At 44.0% G+C, this 20,786-nt stretch overlaps 1 protein-coding gene across 1 annotated transcript in view; it reads left to right on the top strand.

Annotated features, from left to right (window-relative positions):
* The window catches only part of LOC137437633 (short transient receptor potential channel 4-like), a 72,602-nt gene that overhangs the window by 43,844 nt on the left and 7,972 nt on the right, over nt 1-20,786 (top strand). Inside the window, exons 4-7 of the mRNA XM_068132110.2 lie at nt 5,307-5,643; nt 7,200-7,339; nt 18,540-18,856; nt 19,828-20,023. Of these exons, the coding sequence (XP_067988211.2) occupies nt 5,307-5,643; nt 7,200-7,339; nt 18,540-18,856; nt 19,828-20,023 (990 nt within the window). The remainder of the gene's footprint in view (nt 1-5,306; nt 5,644-7,199; nt 7,340-18,539; nt 18,857-19,827; nt 20,024-20,786) is intronic.

Genomic DNA, 20,786 nt, shown 5'->3' with positions numbered 1-20,786 from the left:
ATGATCATTGGTCGTCACCCCTGACATACACCTCATGAAAACTGACTAATCACTTTTCTGTCCAAGACTTATATCTGACATGTTTTCAATTTTACCAGGCTATTCCATCACAAAATCCAACATCTTCAGCCAATTAAGGCAATTTATCCTTCGTTTGTGAGGTAGTCAGACAAACTTGATCAGACAGATAATGAGACAGTTCATTGGAAAAAAAAAATGATGATGTCACATCCTCACACACATGCGATATCCACTTCCGGAGTTTTTTTTTTCTACCTATACACCGTCCTATCAATGTCGCAACTGTGTACGTTTTATTTCATAACAAAGAAATTTTTTAACCATATCACAATGTTCAGACAAACGAATACATTCTTATGAACCCCCATTTCACAATCATAATCGAAATTTTTTGTTCATCGCCACACGATTGCCTGTGGTCAATGAAATAAGCACTCACAGCTGCAACCCGTACGCCGTAACTGTATACGTGCAGTTCAACCGCTCGGCCGTCGATCCGAGCGCGGGCATCGGCATGACCGAACGCGGATCCGTACAGAGAACAGGGATACCCAACCCAACTGGATGAACGACAAACGTATCGCTCGTGCCGCGCGCATATTAAACAGTCCGGAGCAATGTTTGACAGCTCGGGTGCGTGCGCTTCAACCAGCAAAGCACTGCCACTGAGCGTCCACTCGCCGGGGAATGCAAAACACGCTTCACTGTGCGCTCAGGTGTGTCAATCATGAGCGGGCTTGCGTGCCAAGTCACATGATCCTTCGCTGTTTTGCAACAGCGCAAAACGAACCATTCGGTCATAATAAAATTTAAAACCTCACGTGGAAGGGATCCTCTGCGCCAAGCCTCGCAGTGTCCCATTAAATAGGCACAATTCCCTTTAATCTTGTTCAGTTGGAATTTCGGGGTCACTTACAAAAGCTTGGCCAGGTCAAAACCCTTGTCTCTCTGGCGCCACTAGCATCTGCTTTCCTTTGTCCAGCCTGCTAAGGAATTTACACAACATTGTGATAAGAACAAAGGAGACTAGGATCGTGATTTGGGCCGGAAAAGTCAAACATTTTCTTGACCTTTTCCATCTCCTAATTGACTAAATGCATTCCAACCCAGGCTGTGTCCACATTCTACCTCTGTGCACATTTGCCAGGGTGATAAAGATCAACTCACAGATGTCCAGTGGTTGCTCGATCTTCCTTGCTGAAAACAAAATGCTTTAGCTTTCCCATTGTAAAAATGGAGTCTCTGCAATTTCGAATCAGAAAGTGCAGGTAATAATTCGCCTGCACTTCACCCATATATCCTTTATAATTCCACACAGGTTTGAGAGTTCATTCTTGAGTGTGGAGAGATAGTGCTTCCTGGCACTCCTGAGGGTAGACACACACTTGTTCCGAGCTTGGTGGAAGGAACTGAGATTGCCTTCAGTTGGATTTGCCTTCCAAGAGGCAAAGGCAAGTTGTTTCAGGGCAACTGCCTCACCACAAGATTCAGTGTACCATAGACGGGAGGAAGGGTAAGACAACTGAAGACGAGATGGGATAAATCTGTGCATGAGAGAGAGCAGTTTGCTTTGGAAGAATTCCCAGGAAGAATTGATGTCAGAGGCAGTAGAAATGGGAGACCAGTCCAGATGATTGATGGCTGCTTGCAGACCGTGCCAGTCAGCCTGAGTGAAATGCCAGACTCGTCGGCGCTGAGGAGGCTCTCTGAGAATGGCCAGAGAGATGTCCACTTGAACAAGCACATGATCAGAAGAACCGATTGGAGCAGAAGAAGAGCAGCAGACATTTGCCGGGAAGTTTATCATAACCAAGTCTGAGTTCCGGGTCTGGGTCTGGAAATTGACAGATTGTGTCAGTCCCAATGAGTCGCAGAAATCCTTTGCTGAGGTGCCATGGCTGGTGAGAGAGGAACCCACACCCAGCCAGCTGGCATGATGACAGTTGAAGTCGCCACACATGAGGAAGAAAGAGTTTGGATGAGTTGATAGAAGTTGGTCCATGTTGTCAGACAGCGAAATGTAAATGGAGTCATCACTGTTTGGAGGACGGTACAGAACACATATGAACAAAAGGTGGGAGCGGAGAGGAAGCCGTAGCCAGAGGTACTCCTGGTGGTGAGGTGGAGAAAGGGCAGTGCAAGGAGAGTGAGGAAGAGTGTTTTTGATAAAGATAGCAACCCCACCACCAGGACTAGGCTCAGGTCTATCATACCGGAGGAGGGAGTAACCAGGAAGAGATATTAAGGAATCAGAGACATCTTGAAGGAGGAAAGTTTCTGTTGAGCAGATTACGTCTGGTTTGTCAGAAGCAACCTGTATGGAGAGATGAGTCAGGTTTGAGCGAAGGCCCCGGATGTTTGAGGAATATACCGTTAATGAGGAGAGGGGGGGAGCATCGGGTGCAGGACAGGGGAGGGGAGGGATAGGGTCAAATGAAGGATGAGAGGGGGAGGTAGGGAGAGAAAGAGTTTCTTTAAGTACATCAGGTGTAAAGAAAAGGTTAGGACAAGTGTGGGCCCATTGAGAAATAGCACAGGTGGAGTGGTTAGTGAGGAAAGTGAGATGGCAGGCTTATTAAACAGGTGGTTTGCTTCAACATTTACACAAGAAAAGTCAGGAGAAGTAAAGGAACAGTTTGAAAATCAAAGAGTACGGTAGGTAAAGCTCCGGGGCCAGGTCATTTGCACCTGAGAGTATTGAGGGAGGTGGCTGAGCAGGTAAGCGAGATGTTAGCGGATATCTAATAGCTCACTGCAGTGAGGACAGGTACCGGAGGATTAGAGAGTAGCAAATGTAACTCAGTTATTTCATTAGGATTCAGAGAATAATTGGGGAACTATACACCTGTTAGTTTTACTTTAGTTGGTGGGAAGATGTTGGAGACATTAATTTGGGATTAGATGATGAACCATTTAAATAAGTGCAAATTAATTAAAGACAGTTAGCATGGGCTTACCAAAGGTAGGTCTTCTCTAACAAATCTATTAGAGTTCTATGAAACAGTTTCTGATTGGGTAGATGAGGGAATGACAATGGACATAGGAAATCTAGACTTTAGGAAGGCATTTGATAAGGTACCACATAGGAGGTTGTTAGCCAAGGTGAGGGCTTGTATCGTGGCTGGTCAGGTAGCTAACTGGATTACGGTAAAGATAGAAAGAGTGGCTGTGAGTGGGAGGATGTCTGGCTGGGAGGATGTAAGTAGTGAGGTGTACATCAGGGTCATTACTAACACCATTATTACCTTCGCAAAAGCGGAAGGTTATGTTTTGATCGCTGTGTATTTATTTGTATGTCTGTGTGTGTGTGTGTGTGTATGTTATTCGCATAACTCAAAAAGTATTCAACCGAATTGCATGAAATTTGGTGGGATGATTGGTTATTATACGGGACACATTTGATTAGATTTTGGGAGCAATCGGGTCAAAGGTCAAGGTCAAGGTCACGAAAAGGTCAAAATCGTATTTTAGTACAGTACAGAACAGTAGCTGCGGCGAAGGTATGCGCTCTACCGAGTGCCCGTTCTAGTTGTTCATAATTTACATCAACGATTTGGAGAGTGAGGTGACGAGTAAACTTTCCAAATTAGCAGGTGAGACAAATCTTGGAGGTAGTAAGGTAGATAGCAGAGGGGGTAATGATCAGATTCAGGAGGGTATTGATAGTTGCATAGATTGGGCAAAGGATTGGCAGATATCGATGCAATTTGACCTAAACAGGTGAAAGGTGCTGGGGATAGGTAAGAATAATGAAAATAGAGATTACATGATGTAAGGGGAAATTTTGGAACGTGTCACATGGGAAAAGGATCTGGGGGTGGTACAGTAATAGATATGGGGGGAGGCAGACAGCACAGTGCCAGGTAACGAAAGGTGAAACAAATAGGGTTTCAGGTTGTATTCGTAGAGGGATCAATTACAAATCAAAAGAGGTGGTTGTAACACTGGGTAGGAATTTAGTGAGGCCCTATAGGAAGAGCTGTCACCACCACATAGCTGCCATAGCAAGAAGGATACAGAGGGTTTAGCGCAGGGTAATTCGATTGATTCCGGCCCTAACTAGACTTAGCCATGAGGAGCGGCTGAAGGAGACAGCTTTATACATTAGCAGGGAGGTGGTTACGAGGGGATATGATAGAGATGTTTAAGATAATGAAGCGTATCAAAAAAATAAGGACAGAATAATTATTCATCACACTAGACAGTGATAGGACCAGGGGGATAGCCTGAGAGTAAAGAAGAGGAGAGTTAATACAGTAGTAAGGTAGGGGTCCTTCACTCAAAGAGTAGTTGATGCATAGAATGGTTTCCCTGGAAAGGTAGTGGCAGCAGAAACAGTAGATAAGTTTAAATTGGAATTAGATAGATACCTAGAAGCATTGGAGATAGAAGGGTACAGGGACACTGACAGGACTGGGAGATAGCTCGAGTATGGATGGGTGATTGTGTGCATCTGTGTGGAATGTCATGTCTGTGAAGGTCTCGTCAAGAAAGTGTGTGTGGTTGGTGTTGCATATTTATCACCCCAGAACCACCTCCCCCCACCATCGCCTCCGCCCCCCCTACCCCCTGAAAAAGCCTCAATAATAATAAATAAATAATAATAATAATAATAACAACACACATTTCTATATTTTATTTATTTAAATAATTAAAATTAATATATTTCCCCATTTTTATTTAAGCATCCTTGGGATATCCATTGGTGTGCCGCATTTTCATCGACACTCCTCCCCACATAATCCCAATGGAATAGCGTCATTTTGATGGATATATTTGATCTGGTGTTGGTGTTGCCCAGGCATGATGGGCCAAATGGCCTCCTTCTGCATCTAGTTTCCTCACATTCCTTATGTTCAGGTCACACTGAATAATTTTGATTTCATATTCATCTCTTGGCAACACAACAACAACAACAGGCATTTTAAGGCCATTTTCCCTGCAAGAGCGGGGGTTAGCCAATCTCATCTCTTGACAGGTGATTGAAAATGACAAAACATTTTGTTCCACACATGGATTTTGTGTTTGTAAAAGGAAATAGCACCTTTGTTAACCTTTTACTTGAATTTGTTACCTAATACATACGTACAGCCTTGATAAACTTAAATCCGAAAAAATATCTCGCAATGCTTAGCTCACAATGTTAACTCAAAGGGGTTAACTTCAACAGGAATATACACCTGATATGTGAACATGAGTGCCATTTCCTGGTCGGAGATTGATGTGATGCGGAGTAAAACTTAACAAGATGTCACCAAGCCGGGTCATTGTCTGCTTTCCCACAGTTTGTGGCACAGCCGAATTGCCAGCAATTACTGGCAACGCTTTGGTATGATGGATTTCCAGGCTGGCGCCGCCATCACTGGGCTGTCAAACTACTGACGAGCCTCGTCATTGGTCTTCTCTTTCCGCTTCTCTCACTCTCCTACATGCTGGCTCCGAAAAGTCGCCTCGGTCTCTTCATCAAGAAACCCTTCATCAAGTTTATTTGCCACACGGCCTCCTACCTCACTTTTCTCTTCTTGCTCTTCATGGCCTCGCAGCACTTTGAGAAGACTGATCTGAACATGCAGGGGCCTCCTCCAACCACGGTGGAATGGCTTGTACTGCCGTGGGTCATTGGTATGCTGCCTCTCTCACTTTTCACTCTTATTGCTTAACATTTATGCAAAGCTTTGGTAAAATGGCTTAGCGATTGTTACGTTATTAATTGTGGACCGTGGCAGAGGAGAAAACTCGAGCGCACAAATTGGAAAAGTGAACTTTCCGGAAATGGTAAGAAACATGTGTTACTGGATGGAGAGAAATGTGTGTGAAGAGTAGACTGTGAGAAGCGAGACCTTCCAAGGAGCGATAAATGTCTGCGGTAAGATGGGCTGAAGCTAATCCAGAATATTGAGTGGAAGTAATGGAGAGTTCTTTCACTTTCACTGCAATGACTCAGGAATTGACATTTTTGCTGAAGTTGATGAGCTATTTCATGAGAATGATCCATTTCCCCCATTTCCATATTAATGGATCCATCCATTTTCACATGGAGACTCAAGGAACGTATGACATTTTAGGGATAAGGGAAACTGTTGTTGTAAAGAAAGAATGTTCCAAATTTTATAACATTTCATTTTTGATAACATTTGCACATAAGAATTGGCTTTCTGACCTTTGGGTGTATCTACATATTGTGTAGGGTGAAATGGTGTGATGGCCGAAGGATAGAAAGGGTGAAGTGAGATAAGTATAAGTGAAAAAATAAACAAGAAAAGGAAAGGTTGGAGAGCTGGTAATGGGAATGGGAGCTGGTACTGGGAATGGTAATGGGAATGGTAATGGGAGCTGGTAATGGGAGCTGGTAATGGGAATGGTAATGGTAATGGTAATGGGAATGGGAATGGGAATGGGAGCTGGTAATGGGAATGGTAATGGGAGCTGGTAATGGGAATGGGAAAGGTGGGAGCTGGTAATGGGAAAAGGAAAATGGGAAAGGTGGGAGCTGGTAAAAGGAAAATGGGAGCTGGTAATGGGAATGGGAAAGGTGGGAGAGCTGGTAAAAATAAACAAGAAAAGGAAAGGTGGGAGAGCTGGTAATGAAGTGTGGGATTTGAGTGAAAGGTGAAAAGGAGAGGAAAAGGGAAAAGCGGCTTTTGTGGGGGATGAGCGCGTGAAAAGTTCCACCACTTTTTTCCTTATGTAATAAGTAGATGGCCCCTTTGGAAAGGATCAAGAGTGCCTCTCTCATTATTTGGAACGCTGTGAAGCTTTTAATGATAATATAATGATTATCACGAAAGCAAAAATTTATGAACTAGAACATTCAATACTGCCTAGTGCCTGTTAGTTTAATTACATTCCCAAAGAGATTGCTCCAAGAAGCCTCGACCCTGGGATATGAGAAGAAATATATAATATCTGAATAATGATTGGAAATAACTGCTTGTGCCAAGTAAAAAGTTAAACATGGTAAACAACGGAAGGCCCGAAGGCCTCAAAATAATCTTCCATACTTTTTTCAAAACCCCGAGGCATTTTGAAGATGCTTTGGTTCCAAAAGTGCAAAGTGTTACGATTGTAGACTTCCCGGCAATTGCCTTTGCAAAAGAAACATGTGCCGTTCACATTCAAAGGAAAATATTCGGGATGGAAAAAGTGCATTTGCCAGCCATGGGAATTCTTTCTCGCAGGATTCATCTGGGCGGAGGTTAAACAGATGTGGGATCGAGGCCTGCTGCAGTACATCAATGATTGGTGGAACTTGATGGACTTCGTCATGAACTCTCTCTACCTGGCGACAATATCTCTCAAAATCGTGGCATATGTGAAGGTAATATGAACACTAATTAGCCGCTAATATCAGATTTCCACATAGCGCCGTCTAGAGCCCTGTGTGTAATGTGCTTTTCATTGACATCATTTTTTTTTTTTAAGAACCAACGTCATCCTTAATGGAAATATTATGCTAGTCCTACAGCAAATGCCCAGGCAGACTGTCCCAGGCTGTCCTGTCTTTCCCTCGCGGTCCCCCTGTCCTGTCTTTCCCTCGCGGTCCCCCTGTGCTGTCTTTCCCTCGGGGTCCCCCTGTGCTGCCTTTCCCTCGCGGTCCCCCTGTGCTGCCTTTCCCTCGTGGTCCCCCTGTGCTGGCTTTCCCTCGCGGTCCCCCTGTACTGTCTTTCCCTCGCGGTCCCCCTGTACTGTCTTTCCCTCGCGGTCCCCCTGTACTGTCTTTCCCTCGCGGTCCCCCTGTGCTGTCTTTCCCTCGCGGTCCCCCTGTACTGTCTTTCCCTCGTGGTCCCCCTGTGCTGTCTTTCCCTCATAGTCCCCCTGTGCTGTCTTTCCCTCGCAGTCCCCCTGTGCTGTCTTTCCCTCGCGGTCCCCCTGTGCTGGCTTTCCCTCACGGTCCCCCTGTGCTGTCTTTCCCTCGTAGTCCCCCTGTCCTGTCTTTCCCTCGCGGTCCCCCTGTGCTGTCTTTCCCTCGTGGTCCCTCTGTGCTGTCTTTCCCTCGCGGTCCCCCCGTGCTGACTTTCCTTCGTGGTCCCCCTGTGCTGTCTTTCCGTCGTGGTCCCCCTGTGCTGTCTTTCCCTCGTGGTCCCCCTGTGCTGTCTTTCCCTCGTGGTCCCCCTGTGCTGTCTTTCCCTCGCGGTCCCCCTGTGCTGTCTTTCCCTCGTGGTCCCTCTGTGCTGTCTTTCCCTCGCGGTCCCCCCGTGCTGACTTTCCTTCGTGGTCCCCCTGTGCTGTCTTTCCGTCGTGGTCCCCCTGTGCTGTCTTTCCCTCGTGGTCCCCCTGTGCTGTCTTTCCCACGTGGTCCCCCTGTGCTGTCTTTCCCTCGCGGTTGTCAGCTCTTTCACGAGCCTCGATTCAGTATACAAAAAAAAAAAGACAATCTCGAACACTTGTCAGATATGACCATTGGTCACCTAAGGGAGAAGAGCTCAGATTTGTGGCTTAACGGTTAAGGTGTCTGGCTTGAGATCTTAGGGTGCTGAGTTTGAGCCCCTGTCATCCATTGAATTAACACCAGGTGGAGTTGACTCAGCCTGTCATCCTTCTAAGGTCGGTAAAATGGGTACCAGCGGACTGGTAATGGGGGCACTGCATCAGCAGCACAACTTTACCCCCAGGAAATGATGTATCCAGCAGCCATAGGCTGCACACAAACCACCATGGCTGCATGCGAGGGTGTTATGTTGCTGCTGGAGTTATTGATGTTTATGGTTTTGTGCAAGTGTTTGGTATTGTTGAGTAGTTGAGTGTGTGTAGAAAGGAGTGCTGGTTTTGGCGTTTTTCTCATGAATATTTTGTGTTTGAATCCTTTCTACTACCGGTATGTCTGGTGCTTTGGGTGTTGGTGTGGTGTGTTTTAGATTGTCTTGGTTTGATGAGGTGTGCGATTCCTGACGTGTAGTTGGGGTTGTATTTTTGGATATTGCCCATTGGAATGTATTTGGTAGTTGCAGTTGTGATGATCATATTGTACTGTTTGATGTGGATGTCAGTGTTAGTGATATTAATGTTGAGTTGTTGAAATTGTTGTTCAGTGTAATGATTAAAATTGTCCCATATTGCTTTTTTGTAATTGGTGAATGTTTTGTTTGTGTTGAGGTCTATACTTGTGTTTGATCGTAGGTGATCTAAGGGGAGTTGTTGTTCTGGTCTCCACGTAGTTGTGGTGAAAAGTGATGGAGAACAGAATGTTATGTCTGGTGATGAGCTATTGTAACCACCCGGGTGTGTGTGTGTGTGTGTGTGTGTGTGTGTGTGTGTGTGTGTGTGTGTGTGTGTGTGTGTGTGTGTGTGTGTGTGTTGGTCTGTGTTGTTAAGTATAAATAACGAATTTAGTTGTGTAGCAATGGTTGGGCCTCTGGAGTTTGGTTGGTGAGGGGTGTACCAGTCCGTGTCTTTGGCTTTGAAGACCATTATATTTGTATTAAATTGAATTGTGTATATATGTGATGAGGCCCCCACCTCTGTCATTCAGTCTGTCTGTGTGTATCAGTGTATAGTTAGGGATGGTCGGTGTTTTCTTTTTCTCATATGATTTGGTTTCTTGTATGATGGCTATATGATTGTTGCTTGTGAGAATGAAGTGTTTAATTTGCATGGCCTTACTGATGAGGCCATCTCTGTTGTGTTGGAGGATATTAAAGTTATGTGGGTGTTTTGGGGGTTGAGGTGGTTGGTTGTGTGCAGGTGGTGGTCTCATACACCATGTGGTGTATGTTTGAGGTAGACATGATAAGGAAGGTGGTAGTGCATTTGGGACTTGTGTATCTAACCTGATTAGTCTATATGGTGTTCATAGAATAAGGGGATATATGAAGAATTCCTTCAGCTTCTTGATTGGCTGATTCAATGGCCATCCAGATCAGGAGCTTGACACCGTCCATTGATCCAAATCATTGTCAGAGAACGACCGTCATCAGAGAGAAGGTCCATCATGGGAGAGAAAAAGAGAGAGAGGAATGGAGAAAGAGAGATGTGGGGAGAGAGATGAAGAGAGAGGAAGATGGAAAGAGAGGGAGGCAGAGTGAGAGTGAGTGAGGGAGACGGAGGAAGAGAGATGGAGAAAGGAATATGGAGAGAGAAATGGAGAGAGAAATGGAGTGAGAGCGAGATGGAGTAAGAGGGAAATGGAGTGAGAGGGAATCGAGAGAGAGAGAGAGAGAGAGAGATGGAGTGAGAGGGAATGGAGAGATAGGGAGATGGAGTGAGAGGGAGATGGAGTGAGAGGGAATCGAGAGAGAGGGAGATGGAGAAAGAGGGAGATGGAGTGAGAGGGAATGGAGAGAGAGGAAGATGGAGAAAGAGGGAGATGGAGTGAGAGGGAATCGAGAGAGAGAGAGAGAGATGGAGAGAGAGGGAATCGAGAGAGAGAGAGAGAGAGATGGAGAGAGAGGGAATCGAGAGAGAGAGAGAGAGAGAGAGATAGATATGGAGTTAGAGGGAGTGAGAAGGAGATGGAGAGAGAGAGAGAGAGAGAGATGGAGAGAGAGGGAATCGAGAGAGAGAGAGAGATGGAGAGAGAGGGAATCGAGAGAGAGAGATATATATATATATATATATATATATATATATATATATATATATATATATAGATAGATAGATAGATAGATAGATAGATAGATAGAGAGGGAGATGGAGTGAGAGGGAAGAGAGAGAGAGTGAGAGAGTGAGAGAGTGAGAGAGTGTGAGAGAGAGAGAGAGAGAGAGAGAGAGAGAGAGAGAGAGATAGAGTTAGAGGGAGTGAGAAGGAGATGGAGAGAGAGAGAGAGATGGAGAGAGAGGGAATCGAGAGAGAGAGAGATGGAGAGAGAGGGAATCGAGAGAGAGAGAGAGAGAGAGAGAGAGATGGAGAGAGAGGGAATCGAGAGAGAGAGAGAGAGAGAGAGATAGATATGGAGTTAGAGGGAGTGAGAAGGAGATGGAGAGAGAGAGAGAGAGATGGAGAGAGAGGGAATCGAGAGAGAGAGAGAGAGATGGAGAGAGAGGGAATCGAGAGAGAGAGAGAGAGAGAGAGAGAGAGATATGGAGTTAGAGGGAGTGAGAAGGAGATGGAGAGAGAGAGAGAGAGATGGAGAGAGAGGGAATCGAGAGAGAGAGAGAGAGAGAGATGGAGAGAGAGGGAATCGAGAGAGAGAGAGAGAGAGAGAGAGAGAGAGAGAGAGAGAGATAGATATGGAGTTAGAGGGAGTGAGAAGGAGATGGAGAGAGAGAGAGATGGAGAGAGAGGGAATCGAGAGAGAGAGAGAGAGAGAGAGAGAGATGGAGAGAGAGAGAGATGGAGAGAGAGAGAGATGGAGAGAGAGAGAGAGAGATGGAGAGAGAGAGAGATGGAGAGAGAGGGAGAGAGGGAGAGAGGGAGAGAGAGAGAGAGAGAGAGATGGAGGGAGAGAGATGGAGTAAGAGGTAGAGGGAGTGAGAAGGAGATGGAGAGAGATGGAGAGAGAGAGATTGATAGAGAGAAATGGACAGGGAGAGAATGTTAATTTTCCATCGATAGAAAGACATTTTACTAACACAAGATTGCTGCCAGATATGGCATCCCGTTGGCTTAGACTTCACCTACTGCTGAAGGAATTGGTGAGTGAATGTCGATCAGAGGTGTTGAGATGAGATCATGAGTATGTCTTAAAAACGGATTCGAACATGGCTACCGCCCAAGGGCACAAAAATACCTCCAGTTTTTAAAATGACTTTTTGCTACTATGAGGGATCAATGCCGGAACGTGATTCGCTTTTATTCATAGCATTCCGATGATATGTAATTTGTGGGATGCATTTGCGTGCAGCGCATTGTTTGGTAATGGTGCAACATGGTTGTCAAGGTAACTGTGTGACATCATTGCTGCAAAGCGGCTGTACGACTGTGCAATGTGCCTGTTTTCTTGTAAATCGGCACAAGTGATGTGAAAACGAAATTGAAGGCAAAATCAAAACAGCAAAGAATGAAATCGTTTTCAGCAAATGCATTGCAGCATCAAAAATATGAGATAATGACCATAAAGCAATTATTTGTACAATACACAACGAAAGTGTTTAAATAACATAAACAAACAGGCATAATATTTGAAAATGGTGCAACTAGCATATGCACAATAATGTAGCAGACCAATTTAATATCATTGTATATGTACTAAATAAGCAAAAATATTCATTACAGAATTATACCAACACATCATTGTCGATGAGCAGGGAAGAGACAATGTGTCAGCGTGGCAGGCGACACTTGTTGCTAACAGGTTGTGCATCAATTGTTGGGGTGAGACTCAATCTGTGCCTTGCTTCCTAGTCAAGTTAGAGGGTTCAACCTGTGTATACAACCTGTGTCACAAATAAACACTTTGCAGTATGTTGTCCTGATGAGGGAAAAATAAGCCCTCGTCGGGACGGCATGGTGTTGAAGTCGTGGGGACTCACTCCTCTGGAGGAGGGATCCAATTGTATGACCATGCATTCTGGCCCTTGACATGTGCTTTGATTGACCATGTGCCGCAGCCTTTGGGCTGAGGGGCATGTGTATGCTCGTGGGACAGTCTTGTTGGACTGTGTACCTTCGCCGTGGGGTCAAGGTGCGTGTCGCAAGCTATTTAAATGTTTCGATTTTTAACCTTTTTTCTAAAAACAAAGGAACAGCCATAAAGCACACATCCCAAATCTGTAGGGAAAGAATGCATGGTCATACAATTGGATCACCATTCCTTTGAACCCCTTATTAATGTTCTGCCCTTTGTAAATCTGTCCTTTTTGTCTCTTTTAAGATTTTGTTCGACCTGTAGGTGCAAGCTGGGCAGGAAACATAATGGCATAACACCGTCCTTCCCTAACATTCTGCAACAAGCGTCGGGGAGGGGGGGGGGCGATCATTCGACCATCGTTTAGGTCCTTGGTTTATCAGCAGCAGCCTGGATTGAGAGATCTGTCAGGTTGGGGCAGAGGCCTCAGATGTTTGAGGTCCATACAAAACCTCTTCACTCCTAAACGCTTAGTTCATCCAGCCTCCTCTTAGACCTACAGCCCTATTTTCCTCTGTGCCTTCAACTAAAAACATTTTTACAACAGTTAGGGACATGGCTGCAGGACCTACTGGTAAGGTGTAGGAATGTGGCAAGGAGCAAGGAGTGGTTATGGGGCTGGAGCGAAGTTGGGGGTGCAGTGCTGGGTGGTTATGGGACTGGAGGATACGGGGCTGGGGCGTTACTGGGAGGGGGAGGGTGCGAGGATGGGGCAAAGCTGTGGGGTATGGGGCTGGGGGTGTGGGTAGTGGGGGTGGAAAGCCTGGATGGTGCAGGACAGGGGCAATGCCAAGAGGGGGCAGGGTGGGGGGAATCAAGGGTTGAATGGGGAAGGGGAGAAACCGTGAGGATGAGGAGCAGGGGCAGTGCCTCGAGGGGGTGAGACATAGGGGGAAGCTGAGGTGGTGGGGGCGGCGGGGGCAAGACAGAAGCAGAAACGGGTTGGAATGAGGGGAAAACAGATGGGGATAGGGTACTGAAATGGAGGAGTTTGACCCCATGAGTAGACGTGAAGAGGAGTTTATTGTCGTATGCACACAACCTCTGCAAAATGGACATCTCAGGTTTCCCAAACTGGATAAATGGCAACAGACTTCATGAGTGGGGTGGTAAAACTGTTTTTAGTTGAAGGCACAGAGTAAAAGGTGGCTGTAGGTGCAAGCGGAGGCTGGATGAACTAAATGTTTAGAAGTGAAGTGGTTTTGGGAAATAACCCTGGTGAAAAGGTAAAAGAAGAGATTTTGATGGATGCATTTTGAAATACTTTTTAAGTGTTTTTAAAATGTTATTAAGAGCTTTTAAAGGAAGAGTTCTTTTATTCAGTGAAGATTCAGTTTGGGGATATTGGAAAGGAGAAGGAGTAGGGAATGAAGGAGTGACTGAGCACAGGAGATGGAGTTCGTTTTTTTTCTGATGTTTTTTTGGTTTATTTTTTGGAGTGAAGAAGAGTGTATGTTTGTATTTTTGGAGTGAGGAGGGGAAAAGGATTAAGTTGCGGGATCAGAAGTAGCAACACCTGGGATGAAAAGAGTGAAAATGAAGCACGTGCGATCAAAAACTGAGGCAGAAGCAACATCCTGACTAGCCGAGCCCTTCACAAAAAGGCCGGACTTTACCAGGGATACGGACTCGACGATTCAACAGAACAACATCCCGATTGACGAGGAAAATTAGACGAAAAACACGACCAGCAATGCAGGAATTAAAATAACTAGCAACGGTACCCACCCTATGGGCGGGGCTTCAATTGGGAGGCCCAAATGAAAAGGCAAATTATCAGAAATTGAAGGCTCTTTTTAATTTTAAACGATTCATATTTACATCCGTTAAATTATATCACACGCAAATCATCAAAATCTAAACAGTACATGGCACCCATTTTGAAAAAAGATTGAATTAAAAGGGCCTTATCCTCCTTTCTTTTCTTTTTTTTAAATCCGGACGATCAACTGGTGTTTTTTTATTTGGCCCTAAGTATGTAAAGAGCAGCTCAGTTTTAATACTGTAAAATACTTCGTGGATTTTCAGGGTGGTCAATGACGTCATATTGCTTTCATGCGTGATAAAAACATATCTCTTCAGGTAAACTGTATTTCGTTTTTTTTCGTGTACTTGCATTCTAAACTTGCATTCAGTTGTATTTTGCGATGAACTACGACAATGACAACAGAACCGTTGAGATGCGGAAGAGCGCGTGACGAATCTGCAAAACAGAAGCGGCCGCTACACGTCTATCTAAGTCGCACGTTTATGTGTGAAGAGTGCGCGCCGAATCTGTAACACTGAAGCGGCCGCAACACCTGTTTCTCAGTCGCTTTGCACATGCTGCCGTGTTTCTTTGGAGCCGCATGTTTATATAGGAAGAGTTTGTCAGGAGTAGATCTACTCTCTCCTGGTACGTAGAATTTCAACAAAAGCCACATCACCATTTATATCAGTAAATATTATTCCATCGTGTTTGGAAAAACTGGAAAATTGGAAATTGGGGAAAAATTGGAAAAACAATTCAGCCTATTTTACTCCAGGGGGTCCCTGGATTAACCACCCAAAATATCGTTGCGATCGGTTCAGCCGTTTTTGCGGCACCTGGGAACGGACAGATGGACATTTGGTGAACTAGTGAGGTGCCCATGCTACGCATGGGTGGGAGGCCAGAAGCAAACAGACAATGCAGAAACGGCGAATGCTAAAGCATGAAACCAATAAATTCCACATTCCTGTAGCATTTTCAGTCACACGTCAGACATGGACAGCAAGTTCGTGAAGGACTTCCATGAAAAACGCAAACGGGTACGTTTGTTCTATACCCAGTCATTGGCGAATCTGCATATGCTGATCCGCGAATATCACGCTTAGAACATAAAACCGTCACGGCATTTCATCATTCACTTGAACTCGATATCTCTTTTTTTCATTCCAAACAACACATCTCCAATCACAAATTAATCACAAAATAAACTTTTAACAACATTGTTAATGTTTCCTTCATTGTAAAAACTACCAAGTCAACAGTTAAAAGGATTTTGAGCTAATCACAAATTAAATAGCATTAATATAAAAAATAAACTTTAAACAACATTTGTGACATAAACAAATATTTAAATCCTGATGTGAAGTTCCGTATGGTTGGGTGAACACAATTACGAATTCAAAATCGTAATTGTATTCACTCAATTCCAATCATCAATTGATACTTTAACAAAATGATTAACACAATTAACGTTTAACGATTTAGCATTACGATTGAATGACGGTTGTATTGGGATATTATCAAACCCGATCATTGCCGTCATCTGTCCACTTCCGCATTTGCGGCAGGTTCATAATTCTCATCAAAATCTAAACAGTATTTGTAGAATTTCAATAAAAGCCACATCACTGTTCATATCGGTAAATATTATTCCATCGTCTTTGGAAAAACTGGAAAATTGGAAAATTGGAAAAACAATATAGCCTATTTTACTCCAGGGGGTCCCAGGATTACCCACCCAAAATATCGTTGTGATCGGTTCAGCCGTTTTTGCAGTACCTGGGAACGGACGGGCGGCTATTTGGTGAATTATAGTAAGATTATAGTAGGATACAATGAAACACAATGTGTCTGGCCCAAGAAACTTAACTTTGATGAATTGGAAGGAGGAACTGCGGACCCGACATCTACATGGAGCAAACCCCAAACCGGATGGTGACTTAGGATTCATGATGAGATGTATATGATTTGATATTTAGGATTTATAATTAGATATCTCGGATTTAATATCTAAGATTTATAATGAGAAATAAGGATATCAATCAATTTTTACTGTGTAACGCATAGGGCAATGCTGTCTGGAACAGTGTTTGTCTGCCTGTATGTATGTCTCTTCCGCCAGTATTTTGCGGGTTTATTGGTTCACGAGTTATCAAGTGACCACTATATTCGTCATTTGTGTGCGTCTGTCTGTGTGTGTGTTTGTGTGTGTGTCTGTCTGTCCGCAGCGTAACTACCCCGATTATATCATCCGATCTTGATGAAACTTGGGTGGGAGGTTAATATCATGATCTAGTTGTGTCCTGCCTAGAGTGGGCGTATTGCGCCCATTGTGGGCGGAGCCACGCCTGAAAAGATGTCTTTTTAGGGGGTAATCGATTTCAAGCTACATCTTCTCCGAGGGGTTTGGTGGAATCTGACAGGGGTTTCGATATTTGGTTTGGCCAATGTCATGTGTCGAGCCCCACGGAGCTCGATTTTTCATTTTTCATTTATTTTTTTTGTTCTTTTTTAAATTATTTTTTCATTTCATTTTTCACCGAATTTTCGGTATTGTGTAGCTAACTCACCTCATAACTGATTATACATTATTTTCTATCTCATTTCAAGGTCAGTAACCTTCGTTTTGACGTTTCCGGGCCTGGCCTGTCCGAGCCTGTTTCGGTTATAGTCCGTCCTTTGTCATTGAATACCGCTCGCTCGTGAACCATCTTCGTCTCCTGACTTGTTCGCTTTAAAATTCGTTTTCTCTACAACCATTGGTCCGAATGACACGAAATGTTCACCAAAGGAGCTCCCCCTCGTGTATAATTAATCATGGTAATTATGGCGTCATAGGTCACACGGTATGGGCACAATCTTGGAAAAACCAAAAACAAATTGCACCTTGATATTGCTGAAACCGCTCCGTAGAAAAAAAATGAAAGATGGCTCCTTGTAAAGTACTCCCCATGGGGAATAACATGTGTTAATCTTGATTTCATCGGTGCCTTCATTATGACGTTATAAATCGGCAAGTAGAACGCTTGATCCGATCAGTATGAAATTTATTGAGCGTGATCTAGGGATAAATTGGTCGAGAAAAAAAAATTGAAGATGTTGTCGGTCATGTGGTTTGGCAGCCATGTATGTATGTATGTATGTATGTATGTATGTATGTATGTATGTATGTATATATATATCCCTTATGTATGTATGTATGTATGTATGTATATCCCTTACAAATATCCACCTTCTTAATAACTCTTAATAACTCTTAGCTCTTAATAACGCACACGCTCTGCCAGCAACCCTCTTATGGCGAAACTGCCAAAATCAAGACTCTCTGCTCACCTTCACTCCTTCATTCCTCTTTACTCCCACCTCTGGAACAAACTCCCTCACTCTCTTCAATCCCAGTCCTCCCTCAAGGTTTTTAAACAGCTGTTCACAACCATCTCTTATCTTCCCCCATCCAAAACCTTGATCTTTTCTACCCCCGTTAATTCACCCCAGATCCACTTTTCTGAAATACCGACTTCTTTCCTGGAAGTCCTAGCAGTGTCCATGTGTATTATACCTCTCTCACCCCCCACCCCCTGTCTCATGTCTCCTCCCCACAAGCCCTCTCCCTCCCACAGATCTCCCGATGTCCCTGGTCTCTACTGTTGTACTTGTGTGCTTCCCTCTCTCTCCCCATCTTGTCTCCCGCTCTTTTTATCATATGTTTTTGTGTCCGTTTGTTTTTATGTGATTAATGTTAGCTCTTAGAGGAGCCTTGATCTGGTACACACAAAAAAAAACAATCAGAGCTGAGGAACTGGTCACATGGCAATGGGACAGCAGGTCCTCCATTCAGCAGACCCAAGCCCACTACACCGTTGTTAAGCAATCCGTCTTGTTTCTTTATACCTTTTGCTTCATTTTTGTTGCTTTGATGTGGGGGAAGTATGCAACGTTTTGAACAATTGTGAACGTTTTTTTTGCACCTGGTTAAAGCAAAAGAGAAATCTAAAATCTAAATTCAGTAATAATTGGTTTGCTAAGCTATCTTTGTTGGGGAGTCAAGTAATATAATCACAGGGAGCAAACATCTGTTTACTTTTATGTCAACCTGTTTCACTGTTCAAATTGCCCTGGTTTTGACAGTTTTTATCTCAACAGGGGAAATTCATGTCACACTCATGCTTGTGATTACAAATACAAACCTGCACTATATGGAGGAACACGTCGGGAATGCATCCATCTGTCATGTCATACAACATCCATCGCTGTTTGTCGTGCAGTACAGAGGTTCGAAGCCACGCGAGGAGTGGGAAATGTGGCATCCAACACTCGTTGCTGAGGCCCTCTTCGCTACGGCTAACATCTTCAGCTCACTTCGTCTGATCTCCCTGTTCACCGCCAACTCACATTTAGGTCCACTCCAAATATCCCTGGGTCGGATGCTGCTCGACATCCTCAAGTTCCTCTTCATCTATTGCCTAGTGCTGCTCGCTTTCGCCAATGGCCTCAATCAGCTGTATTTCTACTATTACGGGGCAGAAGGCAAGACCGAATGCAAGGGGATCCGCTGCGAGAAGCAGAACAACGCATTTTCAACGTACGGCAGGAGTGGCACACACCTTTCACATTTCATCACACAAATGCTCAATACCATAATCACAGTCTAACTCGAAATCAGGATTGTATTGTTGATTGTCGAGCGTATATCCAAAAGGATCTTGTCAAAAGTCGCCCGTTCAAGTTGTGCTCTAATTAAGAACAAGGAATCCGCTCAACAATCAGATTTGGTATGTAAGTGCTGCACTCTATATACTCAAACACAGGACTGGCACTGGCAGCATAGTTATGTAGAGGTAGCTTACTCACCTTTGAGCTGACTGCTCTCAGTTTGAGCCCTGATTGGGACAGGGTACAATGACCACCATCAACCTTCTGATAGAGTACGCTCTCCTTTCAGAAAGGCACTTAACAAGGCTGTGCCAGCATATTCTTGTGGATGCTGAAGACCCAAGGTGATATTGGTAAAGGGTAGGCCATTGTGTTCAGGTATACAATGACCAACTTCAAATTTTCTCTCCCGGTTAAGGTCCGCTTCATCAGCACCCACGGGCATCGAGACTATAGCGACGTGTCCAGGGAAAGATTCTTATCTGTGAAAAGTGTACAGATTGTCATGGACACTCGAATGCCTCCAAGGGTTGGAGAGGGAGGCTGGTAGCTTTGTTTAACTCGATAATGTCATAATAAGCACGAAGCAAAGCGTGCATGCTGCGATTCCATTAGTGAGACACGTACATGAGGATAGGAAAAAAAAAACTTTTATTGCCAATTCATTTAGCCAAGGCATTTATTAGCAATTTCTCATAATTTTAAGCGCGGAATTAATTGATTTTGGCATTTATTATTATGATTTTGGTATTTATTATATTTTGGCATTTTGGCATTTATTTATTTTTGGATTGATTTTGAAGCGCTGAATTTATGGAAAATGGGCATTAAACGATTGGAAATTCAAACAAATGAATTTCCAAATAAGATTGTCTATCATCGGCGTGTTGTCTTACGCAGGTTGTTCGAGACTTTGCAGTCCTTGTTTTGGTCCATCTTCGGTCTCATCAACCTGTACGTGACCAACGTGAGGGCGCCGCACGAGTTCACCGAGTACGTCGGGGCCACGATGTTTGGGACGTACAATGTCATCTCCCTGGTTGTCCTTCTGAACATGCTCATTGCTATGATGAATAATTCATACCAACTCATTGCGGTGAGAACTCTCCATCCATCGCCCTCATTACTCATGCCCGTTTGTGCGTAAGGGTAGTTGGTGTGACCATGAACACCAACTGCTTAATTATTCATTCCAATATGGTAAATGTGTACTTGTAATAAATTTATCTCATTATAAAGTAGAGTCTCGTTAATTAGAATGTTCTTTCATTTTAACGGTCTATGGAGCGAAACTGTCCATTTTAACGACATCCTGACACACCGTGAACTCATTTACTTCGCTTATGGGAGGTAGGTCATGACCCTTGTAGGGCGTCCACATCATTTAGTGCACATCTCATAAGAGTATTCTTGTGTTCATCGTGAAACACAATACGTGCATTGACTAAAGTGCAATTACGTCAATGAATGTGAATTATACAAACAATTGTATTATAAAACAACCTTCATCACCAAAAATTTACTCAAATTTTTCATTTCCTTATATTCAGTATTGGAGGCTGATCTCCTAAAGAATATCATTCTCATTATAACCCAGAGGGGGTAAAAGGAGGTGGGTTGAGAGTGAGATCAGGAATGGAATAATCATTGATGAAGTACTTTTTATCTCACCTGGAATGAAGTTCAGGGGAGCATATGCGATGGGGCGTCTGTCCGTAAACACTTGCAACTTCTTCTCCGAAACCGCTGAAAGGATTGTGACAAAACTTGGTACAAATTATATTCACGGCATTAAAAAAATCGGGGTCTAAAGGGATCTACCAGAGGTCAAAGTGGATCCAGGTTTGACCCCCCCCCGC

This window comes from Myxine glutinosa, chromosome 12 (genome assembly GCF_964187855.1).
Source record: "Myxine glutinosa chromosome 12, kmMyxGlut1.1, whole genome shotgun sequence".
In the NCBI taxonomy this organism is placed as follows: domain Eukaryota; kingdom Metazoa; phylum Chordata; class Myxini; order Myxiniformes; family Myxinidae; genus Myxine; species Myxine glutinosa.
Note: the sequence above shows the minus strand (reverse complement) of the source record. Positions and strands in the feature narration are given on the sequence as shown.